This window comes from Cynocephalus volans, chromosome 9, assembly GCF_027409185.1.
Source record: "Cynocephalus volans isolate mCynVol1 chromosome 9, mCynVol1.pri, whole genome shotgun sequence".
NCBI lineage: Eukaryota > Metazoa > Chordata > Mammalia > Dermoptera > Cynocephalidae > Cynocephalus > Cynocephalus volans.
The window spans coordinates 54,716,504-54,735,241 of record NC_084468.1 but is presented as its reverse complement, the minus strand read 5'-3'; the positions used below and the strand labels follow the sequence as shown (position 1 = coordinate 54,735,241).

The following is an 18,738-nucleotide window of genomic DNA, read 5'->3' as shown; positions in this document are numbered from 1 at the left end:
AAAAACTGTAAATATGCTATTTCTTTTGTAATTAGAAACAACATTATTATGTAGGTGTTAATATTCCTCACTGTAGGTTAGAAATACAAAGTCCAGAATTATACAATTTCCTGGTGCTCAAGAACCTTAAATGCATAATATGTAAGTAGGACTCGAATTCTATGAAAACATATATAGAATTACCATACTAATTTCAGGTGGAAAATAAATTTCTTGTAAGTAAAAACACTTTGCATGGTTCAAATATACACAGATTTTAATTACTGGTATTATGGTTTAGTTAAATAATACCAGCCCCCAATACCATGCTTCAAACTTTAGTTAGCACAGTATTTTAACTGCAATTGTATAAAGTGCAAACTTTGCAGCTAGCTCTTCGATCCACATAACGCTATGCAATCAATACATGCGCATCATGATCAGTGACCGATCACGTCTGACATTGATTAGAAACTGCACATCTGTTATTCAATTCACCCATAACCAGCAAAGCGTAATATAGTTTTGTTGCTTTTTTAATCTCCCAGTAATAATCCACATAACATTTTTTAATGGACTGAAAGGGAAATAGGCCAACAAAGATGAAAGTGCAGAAATGAAACGAAGTGATAATGACTCAACTGAAATTGGGAAGTGGTTGTGATGAAAAGTACAAAATGTTACACAGGAGATAACAGACCAAAATCTTTACATTTAAAAAAAAAAATCCTGAATATATTTCCTACACTGAAAGTGTAAAACAAAAAAAAAAGTTGAAGCTGACCTAATCTTAGAGAGGAGAATGACCATTTGCCAAGGCATAGAAAAGATTGTCACTCTGAATCAGAAATTCTCCAAGAATAAGGCATGTGCTGTTTAAACTTCTAAATCTTTTTCACAGAGAAATAAGACATTAATTTTCAATAATTCTAACATTTTAAATTACAGTGAACTAAATAAATATTAGTGCTCCTACTTTTTCATTTTCTTACACACTTACAACCAATAAATAGTAAGAGTTCTTAATATTTTCACAATGATGTAAAAATTGAAATAATTATAATTTTCCCCATGATTGGTAAAATAACTTTGTATAGTTTAATTTGCATGGCTGTTTTTACAATCTCATATTACCATGCAAAGCAATGACTGCTTTTATTTCCAAAAGTGTTTATTTTTTATTTTTTATTTTTATTTTTTGGTTTAAAAAATAAATAAATATGTCTTCCTAAATAGAGGTTCCCTAGTATGTCATTACAAAGAGCGTAGTATTTGAGAAATTTTTCATTTGAAATATGTTTATGGAAGATACTCATATATTTTTTTATCATCATTGTTAATACTTAAAATGTAACCACAAGTAAATGAAAAAAAATTATTAAATATACTTTGTGGTTGATAATATTTCTTGGAAGAAATCCTTACTGATTAAAAAAAAAAATCCCTCAGGGATGTAATGGGAGATTAAAATGGAATACTCATATAACAGGAGTTGAGTTAGGCATTTATTTCTTCAATCAGCAAGTATACACAGCACATCTGTTACATCCCAGGATAATGTTGGGCACTAACGGAAGAAGGGGGGAAAAAAAAGCAATCGGGAGCCTCAATTTTAAACCACTGCTTTTAGTTAAGTCCTCAGAATAAAGTTTTACTTTTCATATTATTTAATATGGTGTCCTCATTTCACCAACTTGTATGCCATTGGCATTTCTTGTTCTATAACCATAAAAGAGATAGGACTTTCATTTTACAATGAAGCAGGAAGGGAATGGAGCAACTGCAAATGCTCTTGGAGTATATTTCATTTAAGGAAAAAACTGTAAGTAGAAACAACGGAGAATGTGATTGTGAAAATAATACATGATAAGGAAAATGCTCTTTCCCTTCATGCATGTAACAGAGGAGATACAAGTTAATTTTATCTTTAAAAAAGATAAAATTGGTGCTCATTAAGGCTTTCTATGGCAGGCACTGTGTTAAGGAGTTCATCTCACATTTATCTCACTTAATTCTTTTGAAAATTATACTACTAGTATTCCCATTTTACAGATGAGGATGCTAATTTTTAGAAAATGTGGGCATATTTTCCAAGTTTGCCTGGAAAATAACTGGAACGTGTAATCTACAATTTAGACACAGAAAGCAGTAACTTGAGCAATAGGCTAGCAAATTCACAGATATATTCTGGATGAATATTATCATGGAGCCGGAAAAGATAAAAAATGAGCATGTCAACTTGATGTTGAGTTTTGATCCAGGTAGTAGAGGGTCCTATTGAAATGACAGTGCGTAGAAGAATAACCCACATTACTAACAAGTAACAGGTTCCAATAGCTTTCTCTAATTTGTCATATGCTTATGCCATTTATTAGGTTGTATGTTTTTTCTAAGAATGCACTTTTTTTGTACCTATGGTACAAAAAAAAAAACCCTTCCAATAAGTGAGAACATGTGGTATTTCTCTTTCTGTGCCTGACTTGTTTCACTTAATATAATTCTCTCGAGGTCCATCCATGCTGTTGCAAATGGCAGTATTTCATTCGTTTTTATAGCTGAGTAGTATTCCATTAGCTAAAAATTAATATATAAATTTACACACACACACACACAAAACCGGGGGGGGGGGGTGGAAGAAGATATAACAACCACAATTACTTGAAGTTGATACGACAAGCAAACAGAAAGGACATTGTTGGGGGGGGGGAGGGAGAAGGGAGGGAGGTTTTGATGATGGGGAGCAATAATCAGCCACAATGTATATCGACAAAATAAAATTTAAAAAAAATAAAATAAAATAAAATAAAAATAAAATACAAAAAAACCCCCCCTTCCTTTGCATTTATTATCTCTTCCTAAGACTTTATGAGAGTGCCCCTTCTTCTTTTGTAACTCTTTGATTAGAATTAGAAGATTAAGAATTCTAATTTTAAATAATGGATAACACATTAGATTATAAAAATTCAATGCTGTACTCACAAAATAAAAATTGTACAAACTACATCATCTTTAGCTGACAAATCTTTATCATTCTAAGCTCAAACAAATTTTTAAAGAAATGAAAAAAATAAAACTAGATACTTAAAATCATATTTCTAACAAGTATTGAGTCTGAAAGTAAAAATAAAAATAATTATAGAACAGACTGTGACAAAAGTTAACAAAAGAGGAAACGGTACATACTAAAGTTGTTTTCAGCAAAGTAGATATAATCTTATTAAATAATCATTTTTAAGGAAAATAAAATAGAACATTGTAATTAACCAACTCAGAAATTCAGAAATTCATGTGTTTAAAATATTTTACTTCAATTTTGGACCACATTAATTCTTGTGCTTATAGTTACAGAATAGACAATTGTTTCAGTTTTTACATTGTTCCTCTTGAAAAATGTCTTTGAAACCTGCATGCTTACAATGTAATTTTCCTTCATTTTATCCTCAAAATTAGAAAAAAAAAAACAAAAAAAACCAGTGGTTAGACTTTATGTGTTTAATTTTATCATTTTTTTGTACTTTCACTTTATACATGTTTTGCCAATTTATATAATCAAGTTTTTAAATTAGAATAATTTTTTCTAAATTATAACTGTGTGGGGCTGGCCGGTTAGCTCAGTTGGTTAGAGCTCAGCCTTGTAACACCAAGGTCACGGGTTCGGATCCCCATGCCGGCCAGCCACCAAAAAATACATAAGTAAATAAATAAATAAAATAAAATAAATTATAACTGTGATTGTTATTTTTCTGTTTTGTGTTTCTGCATGTTGTCATAGTTTACACTGCGTATTTTGCCCACTATGTTAACTGTTACTTTTGACCTCTTTCTAAATTCTCTGAATAACACTGACTTTTTTAAAACTCTTCATCACAACCTATTCTCAACAAATTTGGATGCATAAAATAAACAGCATCTGTACATTAACACACAGAAGCTAACTTAAATGAAAAACAACATATTACATGTGTATTTCCAACACATGTGCCATTAAAGAGATAATTTTCTGTATTTCTGAATGATATTTAAAGACAAATAAATAAAATACATTATCATAATTGAAAACTATTCAATGACAGGAACATTCCGTTAATCCCAAATTAGAATGCATATGTTCAAATATCTTAAATATCAATGTTTTGTATTAACAATAATCAAGGAATAATGGCCTAACAGGATTTTTGCCTATATAAATGTGAACTATTTCACAAATTATAAAATATTATAGAAAGTTTTAATAATGACTAAAGTTTTTTGTAGAAAGTTTGCTTCAAGTTATACGATCTTTAACTTTGTTTTTTAGAAATAAATATAGGAGATATTTAAACCCATACTGCTTTCATCAAATCATTATTTATTCTCATTTGAAAATGAGAATAAGACATATCTTCACTGTCCACTGTCCCCTACTTAAAATTGTCTGAACCCCTCTCTTCCCTGTACTAATGCCGATTCCTTTTGTTACATCAAAGCTTGATTGTGTGCTGAGGAGTATTCCCTGTTCTCCCTGGTTACACCAAATCCTTCTTTTCAGTTTTCATATTAAATGCTACATAGATCCTTTTAGTAGCATTCATCAAGTTTACAGATTTCGATTCGCTATCATGTGGTTAGTACTTTTTTCTCTGTCACACTATAAATTTTATTAAGGTAAGGGTCCCCTTTTACTTCGTCTATAGATGAAGTGAAGTGCAAGCATGCAGTGAAGTGCCTATCACACGAATTCCTCATAACTAGAGGTGAATGAATGAAGCTACCAACACTAGTACGCGCACACACACGCACGCGCACGCACGCACGCACACACACACACGCACGCACACACACACAGAACTATGGGAGTTAGGAATGCATACCTCCTGGTTATTATAATTTAGCTGAAGAAAAACATTTACTTATATGACAAAATGCATACAACATAAAATTAAAAGGAAAGGTGGTTATAAAATTGCATCAAATGTTGGAAAACATGCAACAGATATGAACATGTCCAAGGGGAAATATCAGAATTTTAACCATGGTTTTCCATAGTTTATGGGATTTTTAATGCATTTTATTTTCTTTTTATACTTTTCTCTATTTCCTAAATAGTCTCCATTCATGTATTTTATTTTATAATTAAATACATGCACTTTTAAAAATAAAACTTCAAATACATGTACATATATTTCATATATGTATCTTATGCAAATATATCCATGCATAAATATTTATATAACCTTTAACTAAAATATACTTTCAAATCTCTAGTCCGAGAAAATAGAACTTTACTAATAGCATTATATATATGTTCAAAGGAGTATTATTTATCAAACATAAAATTAAAGTAACCCTAGTTCAGCAGCAATTAGATAATAGTCAATATTTTGAGGGTTAGCCACATCATGCATTATAATGCAGATTTTATTACAGTGGTAGTAGTGAATGTTTAATAATTATTTTGGGGAAAATCTTTATATTCTTAGGTAAAAAATGAAATTTTCAAAATGAGACATAATATTAATTTTTATTTGTAATGTGTTTGTATAAATAAATACAACTTATATGCACACAGTCATACACATATAACAAGAAAAAAGAAATGCAACTGCTAATACACAGGAGTTTATCAAATACCTCTAAGTATTTCTGTGTTTTCCAACTTCTCCACCATTAGCGAGATGCCTTTAGGACATTGTTTTAAATCCTACTTTGTCCATTACTCTTTAAGGGATTTTGGAAATGTATATTATCTATAGTTTTCTTTATTTTCAGCTAAGAAAAATAGTACATGCCTCATATGTTTATTTTTATGATAAAATTATAAAACACTTAATATCTTGTTTATAAAACATTGATGAAAAACACAAATTATTATTATTAGCATTATTATTTTTATTAATAAAAATTAGAAACAAGAGATATCACTGGGTGCTGTTATATGCTAGACCATACTAAGTGTGCTTTTTAAAATGAGGAATGAGAGAGATTAGAACTTCATTCAAAGAGTTTAATAACACAAACTAATAATAGATCCCATTTGCATGCTAAATACCATTAGGTTACTGGAAGAAAAGTACATGTGGAAAGCAAAAATATTTTCAGCACTTCAGATTGCAAAAGTATTATCTTAAAGGTCAATTATATACCACACAGTACTATGGATTAGAAGATATTTATATTCAATAAATATTCCCTAAATTATGTCTATATAGTTGACAATCCAAAATATAAGTATTTGCATGACATCTCCTTTTTCTACTCTAGCATTTGGAAACAGGCAAGTCACAGTATCTGCTATCAATTTTCTGGTATGTATTTTTTTTTATATATTTGCTTTTTCTGCAGTAATTTTGCTGTTATTAAGAATACAAAACAGATTGTATTTGAGGAATTGCCATGTAGAAAATGATATATTTTATATCATATACATAATGGTATAAAATGAAGTATAAATCATGTAACTTCCTATAATCGAGTCCTTAGCTTTCTAAATCTAATCAAAATGTTGTAGTCATCTATAAAGGATAATTAGAATTATATGAAATATAGTAAATATTTAGAAAATATACTCAGTGATTCTTCCTATTGTCTACATATTTACCAATTTATAAACCTCTAGGAGCAAAAATTTTTACAGGTCTAACAGATAAACACCCAGAGACTACTTTGGCACAATTGCTAATTTAACTAATTTAAGATGAAGATAAAACTCTGCTTTTTAAAATAAAATATGGCTCTTTCCAAATTGTTCTTAGTCTAGTTCTTTAGACCATTCTATGTAATCAGAGATATGAACTCATTGAATTGTGTACAAAACAATCTGGGTACGCAAGGTTCTTAATTATTTCATAAATGAAGTAATTTTGTTAGACACATTTACTTAGCTCTTGTACATGGTATAACTCCATACTTTCACCCTTTGTTCATATTTTTCCTTCATTCCTGCTCTTGATTAACTTCCATGATTCATATACAAGTCCATGTCCCTTGTGAAGTTTGTATTCAACTTATATCCCACCATTTTATATATCCCACCATTTCATATAAGGAATAAATCACCCACCATACTTTGCAAAGAGCTTTCATATGACCCTCTGCATGTTTGTGTCTGTTTGTGTATTTTAGTTAATAGTTCAGCTAATAACAGCCTCTACTATGGTGGTTGTGAGAGTATATTTTGAGCCCTTGGTTTTGCATAAAGTAGGGACTCATTACCTGCTTGAATGAATAACACAAATTATTTCTTTATTTAGAATTTATTCAGCAAATATGTTGTAATATATTACAGACTTCGAATTTCTTATTTATGTATGCATATTGTTCATAGAGAGTAATCAATGGTTCATTCGCTGAAATACCTTTATTGCTAATCTGTATAATATCAAGACTACTGTTCTCCTCATATTAACTACACAGTAAATTTGAGCAAATGTAATAATGAATTCATGGATAAACAAACAATAACCACATATTTGAGCCTTATATATGTTGTTTTTAGATTAATATCTGATTCTCTTGATTTTTCTCCTTCTTTTGATGTTTTCCACTTTTTTTTGCAACCTGTTTACTATAATTTATTTCTGTGTAATTATTGACAACTTTCTTTTAATATAATATTCTTGATTTTTTCCTTTTTCTCATTTAAGGTATAGCTATATATGTATTTCTTCACTTTTCTCAAAAAATTTAATAAAAGAAAAATTTTAATAAACTTTATAGACTTTTAAAAAATTCATGTCATAATTTTAGTATATATTTTTAAAAAGTTAAAAGAGGCATAATTAGAAATAAGCAAAATTCTAATAGCTTGCAATATATACTTTTTTTCTCCCAGAGACTTTTAAAGACTCCAACTTGTTAGCTACTGGTTCTTCCTCTTCACGTATGCTTTTATTAATCAGTCCTACTTTACACATTACTCTAAGCAAAAATTAGTAAGGCCCAAGAAGCAAAACTACATAAATACTGATAAATAGTAACATAGGCTACATTCAATACGGAGGTGTTAGATAAATGTGATAATGTTAATTCCACATGTCTAAGCACGTAACAAACATTGTGCATTTCAATCATAATTTAAAGATATGACGAGTTCTAGATTTTTATGATATTTATATATAAAGATTCTTTTCTAAGATTGATTTGTTAAGAAATTAAAAAACTGTGCTTCTAATTATAGATAGTATTGAATAATGTGAAAATATTACTTAAAAGTAAAAATATTGAATGTAATTGCTTTCCATAGAAAATCAAAATTAGAAATGAGACAGAAGGGCTGCTGTGACTCTCTTATAAGTATAAATTGTAATGACAAATCAAAACAGCCTACTAGCCCTAGAATTTCTTAATAATGATCAGTGTAAGACATATTTAACTTTCACAAATAACATATGATATTAAGATATGTTTTAAAAAATTGATTTTAATACAGGATATAGTAATTAATGATCTAATCAAGTTTGCATACGATCCCCTAACTTGAAGAAGACTATCATTCATTGTGAGTATAATATTCTGAAATTTAAAGTTGATTTTTTCATTCATAATAACTGAAGCCATGCATATGTACATTTGAGGTTTACCACAAATAACATACGTGCAAATGATTTGGAAAGAATAAGCAACTTATTTTAAGTTCAATGCATTTTAAATCATTTTATATTAAAATTAAAAGTTCGATGATTTTATTTTATATTAAAACTAACAGTATATAGTAGAATAAATTATTGTACAGAAGGAACAAAGAAAAAATTAATAGATTATTTGTGTACAATATACAATTCAATCAGAAAATGCCAATATCAATTTCAAGTACTAAATTTTTGCTAATAAAATGTTAAATTTTCAAAACTTCCTAGTGTCATTTATTGGTCTCTGAACTCTTTACTTATATATGTTTTGAAAAGGACATTATTCATATAAAGTTAGTTTTGGTTCTGTTGTTATGTAGAACTGAAAAAATATGGCCTAGTTAGAAGATAATATATTAGAACCATTATGAATCCGATTATAGTTAATTCTCAATTATTCATGTGTGAATCATCTATTTTGTGGACTATTAACAATTATAATTTTCTTTTAGGCTCTCTCTGATTTTTTCCTACTGCTTTTCTGAGTTTCCTAATATATTTAAAAAATTGTAAGCAAAATAACATACTTTACAATGTTAATTTTTTTGAGGAAAATTCTTTGATTTTGTTAGGTTTTGCCAATTGTATACTATATTCTGAGAAAATTTTATCAGCTTTTGTTTAAATTCTTTCTGGCTCTCAATGTAACTTTGATCCCTCAAATATGTTCAGAGATCATAAACACACAGAAAAATCAAGCAGAATCACATTTAAGCAAATTTACAAAGGCATCAGAATAACTTTCTCCACAAAGTTTAGGTATAACTTTGTTTTTCTGCTGTAAATATTGTGAGTACACTCTATAATTTAGTCTCTTCACGTTTTCATGACCCCTCTTCATTCTCTGAATCCAATCTCACCCAAAATGCAACAAGTAAAACTCTAAAATCATAATTGCAAACAAAATATAACTTACATAGATAACAATTGTTTCCTTTATCTAATTTTCCTCTCAACCTTATTTTTACTCTTCAGAAGCATTTATGTTTTGCCAATTCTGTGTACACTGTTTCACCAAAAAATGAATTTTCCCTTGCTTTTCTTACTGTCTTCAATAATGGGAGGAATACATTTTGACGTATAAAACATGGTTTACAAAGTACTGAAAGTCATACTTTTCCCTAGTTTTTCCTCTCTGTGTCCAGTATCACCATTAGTTATTCACTCACTTAGCATTTTTTTGACTATTAAAATGCAAATATTCTTGGAGAAGCAAGAAGATATATGCTCTTATCAAGTGGGCACACGTTCTCTTATAACATTTAGCTGAAAAGAACTTCAGGCATCAAAGAGGAAAATTCTGATTAGAGAGAGGATGCTGGGAATAATTTATCATAGCTTTTAATAAAGGCAGAGGAGAGTGGGTCTTTTCCATGGGAAACACAGAAAGGCCCATGAACTGCTTGTGAGAATTTAGAATTTATGGACGAGATAAATAAAAAATGAAAAATGTTGCAAAGTTAAATGCGGTCATTCAAAGAGATCAGCTTAAGTTTGGTCATGATAAATTTTTTTCTGATGCTTTGCCTACTATTAATAGATACCAATAAAAGGATTTACATCTATTTATTACAGGAGATTTAAAATTTTGGACTTGAGTATTCCCATCATTTGCCATTTTAGTTTCCTTTCAAATACCCTAAAGCATTTGATATAAAAAATAACATATATAGGACTCAACCTTTATACCTAAATTTGGTTAAACTTATAAAATATTTATTTTGAAAACTAGTTAGAAAATTAATGATGTAAAATTAATACAGATATTATGTTATTCATTTTATTATAATTCGTTATAATTATTATTAATTTTCAGCTAAAATGAACTCCTCACTATAGTATTGATTTAAGTTAAAATCAGCGGCTACTGTATATAAAATCATAAAAATTATAGTTGTTAGAATATATAATTTCAAAGCTAATGTAAAAATTATTCCTGAGGAAAAACATCACATGTGTGTTTTTAATCATTTACTGCATGGTTAGTGTATGTAATAGATGCTAGTTATTCAGTGTGAGGATCATCTAGAAATTAAAATCTGTGGCACTATTCTTAAATGTGAAGAAATGCATACAAATGGTTGAAAAGAAAAGAACAAAATCAGATATATTTTAAGAGATTATTAGTATTAAAGACACTGAGTTAATAGGGCATTCAGGGATATATTGTAGTTAAAAGTTGAATGTATCTAAACAAACAAGATTTTGAATAACAATCTGTTATCAATAACATAATATGTATATATTGAACACAACTTTATGTTACATCAGATAAGGTATATATGGTAGAGAAATGAAGGGTCTTACCTCCACAGGGTACATGTTGCAAATTGGGAGCATTATTAGGCCTAGGAGATGGTGGTATGTCTTTACTCCTTAGAGGACCATAGTGGCTGCCTACTGACATCACATCAAGAAGTCAGATGACAAGCAAGTGTCTTTGTGGGGCAGTACTGCTTACAATAGGTTTCCTGAACTGAACTGAAATCAGTTGGGAGTCAAGCAAACTTTCACCCTTGCACTAGAAATGTTGCTACTGTGTTAATGAACTGAGAATATATAAACCTAAGCCAAGTCTGTCTTCAGCAGCATGAGTTGTCTCTTTGTGGTATGAAAATCTACACGCAGTAACAAGTACAAAGCAGATAATCACCATTACCTGATTAACAAGGCAATTTAAACCTGGTTATCAAAAAATGTCAAGAATATCTTCAGAAATTCTAACTCATTGTGACTAATTATGGTGATGCCCACAAACAGCTTCTTTTATTGTTATATAATTTTATATTAAAATATCCTCTCCTTACAATTAGAGCAAAAATATCTTGAATCTTTGTAATTAATACATTACATGGATTTTATGTATCTAGAATGCAGTTTAAAAATAGGTACAGACTTATTACACTCAAAAGGCTTAAAATGTTTTACAGATTTGTGAAGCTGGGAATCACTTCATCAACGTAATATTGGCTCATCCTAAACATACAGGTTAGTTCCTTTTTTAAAAAAAGAAAACCTTCTCTAGAGTGAATTCTGTTAATAATTATTGTTTAAAAGCCTTATGTGAACAATTTTTTAAAAAGAAAAATAGCAATAGTTCTTTCACTTTATAGTGTTTCACTTAAGATAGTATACCACAATTTTTACCCTTTTATGTCTAAGTTTTTCAAATATTTGAACTAACTCATTGTATTAGTCTGTTTTGTGTTGCTATAACAGAATACCTGAGACTGCGTAATTTATAAAGAACAGAGGTTTATTCGGCCTGTGATTCTGGGACAGCTGCATCTGGCACAGGCCTCAGGCTGCTTCTACTCAAGGCAGAAAGTGGCAGGCAGCTGGTGGGTACAAGCAGATCACGTGGTAAGAGGAAGCAAGAGAGAGAGAGAGGGGAGGTGCCAGGGCTCTTTAAAAAACCAGCTCTCTCAGGAACTAATAGAACGAGAACTCACTCACTACCTCCATCCCCAGGGAGAGTGTTAATCCATTCACGAGGGATCCACCCCCATGACTGACACAGCTCCCAATATTCCCATATTGGGAATCAGATTTCCATATGAGTTTTGTGGGGAGACAACACGTCCAAAGTGTCAATCATATTTCCTAATGATTTCTCTAAAAAGAATTGTGCTTCCAAGCGTCACACCCCCACAAACACCCCAAACGACAATCTCACTTAAATATGTGAAAAGTAAACTAATGATTAAAAAGTAAAGCAGTAAGAAATCAATTGATGAATATCCAAATTACTTAACTTTCAGTTTTAATCTAATTTATACAATGCTTTATATAATCCCATTACATTTCAAATGACAACTTTGTTTAAAAAAAATATGAACTTTCTTTGAAAAACTCTATGGCACTTAAATAGAAGTGCCTGGAATAGCATTTAAAATTTAGTAGTTAGCTAAATATATTTGAAAAAACTTACTATGTCTATATTATTTACAGACATTTTGGTAAATCAGTCCTCTCATTTAGGTCCAATTATATGTAGGAATTTCCAACTGCTTCCTCTATACAATAATAATATGTATATATAACAATAATTGTAAATATCTAATAGAAATGGCCAACATTTGGACTTCATGTTATTACCAATCCAGCTAAAATCATACAGGTATACTCATATTTGTCTCTTCAAGTATGTTTTAATACCTACCTGAAACTTTTCTAACATTTTCTTGCCTTGCACATTTCTAACATGCTAATGAATCATATTAAACACTTTCCAGAATAATAGTTACATCAAATACATAGAATTAAGAAGGAAAATTATTGTATTAAAATACACATGAATATATGTAAAAAGATGTAATAGAATGTTTTTATTACAACATTACATAACATTGGAAGACTACTTTATGGGTATTGATGATTATCAATTATATATATATATATATATATGGGTACCTAAAAAAAAACTGTTATGATTTGAAAATGTCTGTGCTTTTACCTTGGTGAAAAAAATACATGTAATTCAAATATTACTGTGGTTTTTTGTCTTCATTTGCATTGATGTAAAGCCTATATTTCATTATTTCATTAGGAGTTTGAATGCTATTTTTATCTGATCCAAATTCATAGATAGACTGAATTCTCCTTGGAGGTATGTGAACTCCCATATGAAAAATTTCTGAAAGTCTATTTTTTTTTTTTTTTTCAGTGTGGAAGCAAACACATAGAATCTAATAAAAATGCTAACACTGGCAAAGTTCTAAATATTACAAATTTTAGTCTTAACTCTGGCCCACTAAAAATGTGACCCTGCTCAAGATTCTTCATCTATCTGGAATATAATGTCATCATTTGAAAGTGAAAATTTTGTCATTCAGTAATTTTGAAATTGGTCATGTTAGAAATCCTCCATCCTTTAATGTTCATTCTACTCTTTATCTGCTTTGTATATTTCTCTTGAGAATCTTGAGAAATTAAAAGCCAACGTAATTTTCTCTGTTTTGTCAAATGTCTTGATCTTTTTGCTTTGAGACTCAAATGACGTTTTCTTTATTGCAAAAGCCTACTCATTTTTAGCATGTGCCTTGGAGTTGATCATTCCAAATTATTTTCCTTAGGAGCATTAGGTAATCTTCTAGTAGGTTGATTCCTGTCTTTTTATAGTTATAGAACGTTTTCTTGAATTTTACTCATACTATTAAAATTAATTTTGTTACATTGTAGAGTGTCAGGGAGGTTAAATTCTACCTATGTTATATCCTCTGCCTGTGGCTTCTCTATCACATTCTTCTTTTTTTTTTTTTTTGTCTATTTTTTTTCATCTATTTAATATGCCCTATTCTATTGAATATGCCACCTTTTAGCAAATTGAAATATATCCCATATTACTAAGAGTTTTTACTACATTTTTTTTATGAATCCAATCAACTCTTACTTTTTATATCCTGCCTTACTCATAACTACTTTGAGTTTTAGAATTTTTTAATGATTATGTTCTTCGTTAGTTGCAAATGTGTGTGGGGGTTGGGTATTCTGTTAACAGTTTTCTTTTTTGAGGAAGAGTTATTTTTTATCAGCAAAAAAAAAATTAAACTTTCTATTTTATTCACATGGAAGGTTTATATAAATGCTGAGCAATTTATGTTTATTTTTAAATGTGTAAATTGTCCTTGAAGAAAAATAACAAATTGTTTAACAGATGGGGTGACTGAAGTGGTCTCTACAAAAGTGTGCTGTAGAAAACTAGGAGGGGTGTGTTTTATTTCATCTTTTGATCCAATATTCTTTTGTTTTACAAATTCTTTGATTTCCAGAACTTGTTTCTTTTTTTCCCTTTCCTTTCCAAGCCTCTAAATGATGCCTTTCCATGTGAGCTGCCCTCCCATGTTACTGTTTCTTCTCTGGGAAAAAGTCCCTTCCAAGATGAAAGCCTCTGGACTCACTACTTCAAATTATTTCATTTCAGTTCTCCGTATTCACGTTATGATATATAAGGTCTTATATCTTTTTATGGGGGTGGACTCTCATTTTCTGATCATGAATTCTGGATACCTACATACCCAATACATTCCTTTTCCTTCTATAAATCTTTCTTCAAATATCGGTTCCTGTGTCAACTCTAAATGAGTCTCTGCTGCTATTGGATTTTTATTTTCCCACTTACAAATTAATTAAAGTTTGTAGTAATTTCTAGTAGTTGTGCCTTTGGCACGGGCCATGCACAGAGATACTATTTATTATTAATCGTTTAAACAAGGTGTTACAAATTGTCTTCTGCAGGAGGCAGAATTTGATATGGAACATAGTTTGAAAGAGGCATATTAGGGAGTGAGGAAATTTATGGCAAGGGGTAAGTTAATCTGTGAGGCGATCACAAGGGTGGCTTCAGTCAACTCTACAGGATATCTGAAGCCAGGATAACATTTTATAGTTGTTCTGAGTTGGAGTAACTGGAGACCAAGTAAATTGAATGTGGTCTCCCCAGGAAAGGGAAATAACCTTGGAAAAGGCAGCTCTTTTTAGAGAAGGCCGTCATCCCAGAGGATCTGACAGTTGAGATCTTTCTGCTACCAGCACTAACAGCACTTATGGAAGAAGTCCATCCTTCTTAATGGAGATCACGGCAACATATCTCAGTGTCCAACAGTCTACTCCTTTTCTTTCACAAATTCACTTCTTTGTATACTCTCTGGAAGCAGCTCCACCACGATGTTAATGGTCCTCTGTCTATGGGGGAAATTTAAAAGAGAAATGCCAGTGCCAAACTGTAAAATCTTCATTGGTGCACATGATCCCAATATATTTGCACCATCTTCTTCCTTCATCAACCCCTAGATTTTTCTAACCCTCAGCTGGCATATTTGACAACTCAGGGATTATCTGTTGGCCTCATCTGAACCCTTATCTTGATGACTTGAGATTATGTTTCCACACCTATTTCAGGACATGGATGTAGCTCTTGTTCATGGGTCAAGGGAGTACCAAGAAGTGTCCAAGTGGATTAATAGAAACAGAATACACTCTTCTTATTCCATTGTACAACAGCAGGTTTGTCTCCTCTTGATGATCAGTGCCAATTATTCTGCCAATAGAAAATGATTCTGTCTTCAGAACTTTGAGGTGTTCAGGTTTGGAGATCCTTGTTCTCAAATGGGGTATGTTCTGTTATGGGACACTGAAGAAGTACCCATTCATTTATAAGGTAAGGTTTGTAGTTGGTTTAATGGTGTACCTTGTTTCTAAGTTGGGCACTTTAGATGTGTCCTCGACAGATAAGTCCATCAATCTATCAATGTTGGCAACTTTTTGATAATGTTGTATTTCATATGAGAAGTGGTTTTGTTAAGGGCCTACTCCTTGATTTCCTTTTTGAAAAGCGAATGCCTTAAACTAACAGTATGTTATGAAGGATATATGTTAATTTATCAAATACTGTGTAATTCCTCAGATAATATGATTGGATTGGGACCTAAAAGAAGGAAAGAAAAAAAAAAAACATTCTCAGAGTATGTGTCTTTTTCTGTAAATAAGAATTGCTGCTCCTTTCAGAATAAATGGAGTCCAATACATCAACTTCCCATCAGATTACTAGTTAGCCCTCATGACGGATGGTGCCTTATTATGGTCTCACTGTTTTTCTTATTTGCTAGCAGATTGTACACTTAGCAGCAGCAATAATTTTATCTTCCTGTGTAAGTAGGAGCTCATGCTATTGAGCCCACACATAGCTTCCATCCCTGCCACCACAATCCAGTCACACACCCATTTATCAGACTGAGGTAGTCCATTACAGAGGCTGGCTGTCATCAACTGGCTGAGTTATTGTTTCTACCTGTTGTTTATTGCTCTCCCATTATAGATGTTCCTTGTTGGGTATTAACAGGTGATGGAAAGATCTGCACACTTCCTGGCCACTTTTATATTAATGAGCATGCTTGTACAACCCTGACTTGTTTGTTCATTTGCCAATGCCTGTGATTCTATGTGTACTGCATACTTGGACACATCTTTTTCAACTCCAGAAACTTGGCCCATTAGGAAACTTCCCCCTAATTGTCTTTTAGTGCGAACTTTGAATATGACTATATTGCAGCTGCCATGCCTTTTTAACCTACACCCACATACCAGCCAACACATCTCTTAACCAAGTTCAGCCTTTTCTTTTTTTGTCAACTGGCCTTAAGGGATAGGTGTGTGTGAAATGTGTGAGTTGAAGGAGACACATCAGTTCCATGGTGGTGGCTGACATGGTTGTCTGGGATATCTGCTAATGCAGTTTGCTTGTACTCTATTGTCCTACCTATGTTTGATTCCAAATATACCACTTCCATCTTACAATGGATTATGTTGGGGCTCACCCAACCTATGACTTGATATGTCCAACATAACTCAGTTTATGATGCACAGTTAGGTCTACATGGTCGCTTAGTATCCCTAGAGTAGGGCCTTCAACTTTACCAGGATTCAGTAGTATTCTAGGACTTTTTTCTCAAAGAGATATAATTCTCCACTATGAATGGCATGGCCTTGATCTAGAATGTCAGGGTTTATTATTGTCATTATCCCATTGTGGTTTGCAATAAGCACCACACATTGACTTTTTCCACCTTTGATAGATTCAGTATGTAGAATCTACCTGATTATAAGGCCCAAGTGCAGGAATGCCTTTACTAAAACTTTAGCCTGCTGCAAATTTTCTCCCTTGAGCTCTACACAAATACTGCAGCTTTTTGTACTACAAAGTATATGGTTCAAGACAGTTTTCTCTGGTGTGTCATATGATACCTCCCTAACTGGAAAAGGTCTAGAAGTCATTTTGCTTCCTTCTTAAGGTGTGTGGTGGGAAGGGTAGGGGGTGATATAAATTGCAATATATTTCCTCTGTTTTGGAGGGGATGTCTTACAATAATTTGGCCTCTAAACATTTTATTGGTATATGGACCCCTAAATCTATGTAGTGTTGATTAATTCCTCTGCTACCATTAGACCACACAAGTCTTAGTAAGGCCTTCAACATGCTAGCCATTTCTACGCATAATGTCATTGACCTAATACAAAAGTGTGATATTCAGTGCGATATCCAATCAGTTTAGGTTTCCTTGAGCTATTTCATGAGAGAGAGAGAGTACATTAAAGTAAACCTAGAAAAATCCTGTAAATGTATGCTATTGGACATTTTAAGGGAAAGAAAATTTCACTGATTTCCTTTTCTAGGAAAGATGAAAAAAAATGCCTTTGTCAACTGAGTGGCTATGTCCATATCCAAGGCTGGGTTAATCTGCTTCAGCAAAGGTTAATATCTGATAATCAGTTGCAGTGGTAGATAATACTTGATCAAGTTTGCAGTATTGCACTCTCCTCCTCCAACATACATTTGACTTTTGCAGGGACTAGAATAGTGACTTAAGTGGTGATATCATGGAGAACACTGCCCAAACATACTTCAGATCTTAAGTGTGGCACTAATATCTCCCAGGGATGACGTACTGTTTTATATTTACAGAAGAATGAGTGCAATTTCAGAGGCTTCAAGTGGCTTTTCACACTGAAATAGCTCCTGCACCAAAGACCAGGAAACTAATGAGGAGGTTGTACAAACTACAATGTATGTACATTCTAGTTATTTATTCATGGTCTGGGGAAATGACCACATTGAACCTAGCAGGCCCACTTTGTGTAACAATCCTTGGAATACAGGTGTATTCCACTTTCTATAGAATACAGCTCCCAAAATAAATGACCATAGGTCATTTAGTGAAGTTATTTTAGTGAAATATTGTGTGAATCATTATCATATACACTTGTGTTGGTGTTTTAGGGTCTTTCCTCCTAGGGTCCCACACTGTATTTCCGTCAGTGAATTTGGATTCAAGCCCCCAAATTAGGAAAAAAAAAATAGTGATTTTTTTTTATTGTACCAGTTGTCCCAAGTCTCCTGATTATATGTCTATAATTTATTTATCTATTTTTTTGACCAAATTCAGCAGTGGCATTGTTGAGTATCAAACTATCTAGCCTCTAGGAACATTGTGTTCTATTTTCCAGCCATAATTTTCTGTGGATCAAACCTACTACAAACTTGCCAGTCCTTACGGCTTATGACAATTAATTGCTATCACTGGAACTGGCTTTGATTTGGGGGAGGAAAGGGATCCTCTAATCTCAATCACTACTAGTCATCCCAGTTCTAAGATGA

The 18,738-nt window shown here is 31.7% G+C and overlaps 1 protein-coding gene across 1 annotated transcript in view; it reads left to right on the top strand.

Moving 5' to 3' along the window:
* TECRL (trans-2,3-enoyl-CoA reductase like) overlaps positions 1-18,738 on the top strand; it is a 125,618-nt gene that overhangs the window by 98,524 nt on the left and 8,356 nt on the right. The window contains exons 8-9 of the mRNA XM_063108083.1: positions 6,220-6,263; positions 11,516-11,573. Coding sequence (XP_062964153.1) covers positions 6,220-6,263; positions 11,516-11,573 — 102 coding nt within the window. The remainder of the gene's footprint in view (positions 1-6,219; positions 6,264-11,515; positions 11,574-18,738) is intronic.